We start from the raw sequence: 2213 nt of genomic DNA, 5'->3' as shown, positions 1-2213 counted from the left end.
TCAAAAATGGCATCCGCAGTTTGTCCCGAAGAGGGAAGATTTCTCCTCTGTTCCGATATGGGTGAAAATCCATGACTTACCCCTTGCATGCTGGAACTCGGAGGGTATATCGCGCATTGCTAGCAAGATTGGCATCCCGGTGGCGGCTGACAAGCTCACTGAGTTGAAGACCAGACTCACTTATGCAAGGGTTTGTGTTCTGGTTGATAATCAAGCTAAGTATCCGGAGGAGATTCATGTGTCTCTAGCTGGTACGGAGGTTTCGTTAAAAGTTCAATACGAATGGCGCCCCTATCCTTGCGAGTTCTGTAAGTCTTTAATGCATTTATCAGCTTCCTGTTTGAAAAAACCTAAAGTTGATGAGGTTGATTTGCAAAAAAATAAGCAAGATTTCAGAGGTAGAAGTACCAGTAGGCAACCTCGTTTTAGACCCAAATCAAAACCGCCTGTTTCTGCCCCTATCGCTTCTCCTGAATTGGAAAATTTAGCTTTGATCTCTAAACCTGTTGTGATTGTCACGAATGATTTAGGACAACAATTACACTATCAACCTCACTCCCCAATTCTCAACAAATCCCCTTCCAAATCTTCTAGCCCAGACAAGGTTAGTAACTCTCATGTCTCGGATAAAGAATTGGGATCGGGTATTCCTAACCTAAACTCTCCTCATGAGGTTTCTTCTTCTACCTCATCCTCTCAGAACTCTCTCACTACTGTGATTCCCAATTTGATTAATTCTCCTAATAGTTTTGATGTTTTAAAAACTGAGGAGGATCCTAATCAACTTGTCGAAGATATTGATGACAGAGATGAAGAGCTGGTTTCGTCTATCAAGAATATCTCTAAGAACCAGGGAAAATTAAAGCAACCTTTTATTGAGGTTCCGAGCAAAAAATCTGCAAGGGGGAAGCAGTCCAAAAAACCCCAATCTTCTAAAAAGCATTAATGTCTCTTCCACCCATGGCGGCGTGGAACATCAGGGGATTCAACCACCCTGATAAGGTATTTGCCTGTAAGCGTCTGATTCAATCTCACAAGCTCGACTTGATTTGTATTTTAGAGAATCGTATCAATATTCTCTCTTTCCAAGATCCTTTCTTCGAGATTTCTCATTCTCTCTTCCCTAATGAAGCTAGCTGTAATAATTTTGCCCTTAATTCTTCGGGCCGCATTTGGATTAAATGGAATGCCTCTAAAATCTGTTTCAAGCCTACGCAGATTTCACCTCAGATCATCTCTGGTTTTATCCTAGTGGCTAATCAACCAATTCTTCATCTCTCGGCCATTTATGCCTCAAATAATCAGTTGGAGCGTAAGGAACTCTGGGAAGCTATTGCTGATATTCATGCTTCCATCAATCTTCCGTGGGCTCTTATGGGAGATTATAATTGCTGTAGATTTGCATCAGATAAATTGGGTGGTATTCCTATCTCCATGTCCTCTCTAGCTGATTTCAATACTATGATCTTCAACAATGGCCTGAAGGATCTTACTTCTGTTGGTCTCAACTACTCTTGGTTCAATCAGCGCTCTGATAATCCAATTCACATCAAATTGGACCATGTTCTCGTTAATGATCTGTGGTTGGAATCTTTTGCTGGCTCTTATTGCTCCTTCCAAAACCCATCTTGCTCGGATCATACACCTATTTTATTACACTCTGGTATGATTTCTCATGTTAATCATAGATTTCTCTTCAAAAACTACTGGACAAAAATAGACAAATTCTGGTCTCTCCTGGATGTTTTTTAAACCTTCTGTAGGGAATCCTCTTTCCCACTTTAGCAATTCTTTGAAATTGTTTAAAGAGTGCATCAAAAAGGAGGGTTGGTCTTCTTCAAACTGTGTTAAAAAGCATCTTGATGCTTTGCTGGGCAAGCAGAAGTCTTTGTTGGAGCTGCTGCAAATGGACCATAACAATAGGGAGATTAATCTCTCTTACAAAGCTATTAATTCTGAAGTTGCCAACTTTTTGGGCCAGCTGGGGGAGGTGTATTGGACCTAGGGCCACCTAAAGGAGGTGCTGGTCAGGTTCAATTTAAAAGTTCGTTAGGGATGTTAAGCCCTAAAAATCTCAAATTTTTTTTTGCCAAAGGGAGGAGTGGGGGGGGGGGGGGGGGAATAATTCGGTGATGAATCTTCTCTCTTCCCCCAATCATTCCTCTAGATCTGAGGTCATCAAACTTATATTGGACTACTTTCAAAATCTGTAC

General features: G+C 41.2%; 1 protein-coding gene across 1 annotated transcript; it reads left to right on the top strand.

The window, feature by feature from the left end:
- Nucleotides 1–960: 960 nt before the first annotated feature.
- Nucleotides 961–2005, top strand: LOC110094298. Its single transcript, XM_020819493.1, has 2 exons — nt 961–1663; nt 1764–2005. The coding sequence occupies exons 1-2, from the start codon at nt 961–963 to the stop codon at nt 2003–2005; spliced, it is 945 nt and encodes a 314-aa protein (XP_020675152.1).
- The last annotated feature ends 208 nt before the right edge of the window (nt 2006–2213 follow it).

Source organism: Dendrobium catenatum, unplaced genomic scaffold (genome assembly GCF_001605985.2).
Source record: "Dendrobium catenatum unplaced genomic scaffold, ASM160598v2 fragScaff_scaffold_830, whole genome shotgun sequence".
NCBI lineage: Eukaryota > Viridiplantae > Streptophyta > Magnoliopsida > Asparagales > Orchidaceae > Dendrobium > Dendrobium catenatum.
This window is presented reverse-complemented; position numbering and strand designations above follow the sequence as displayed.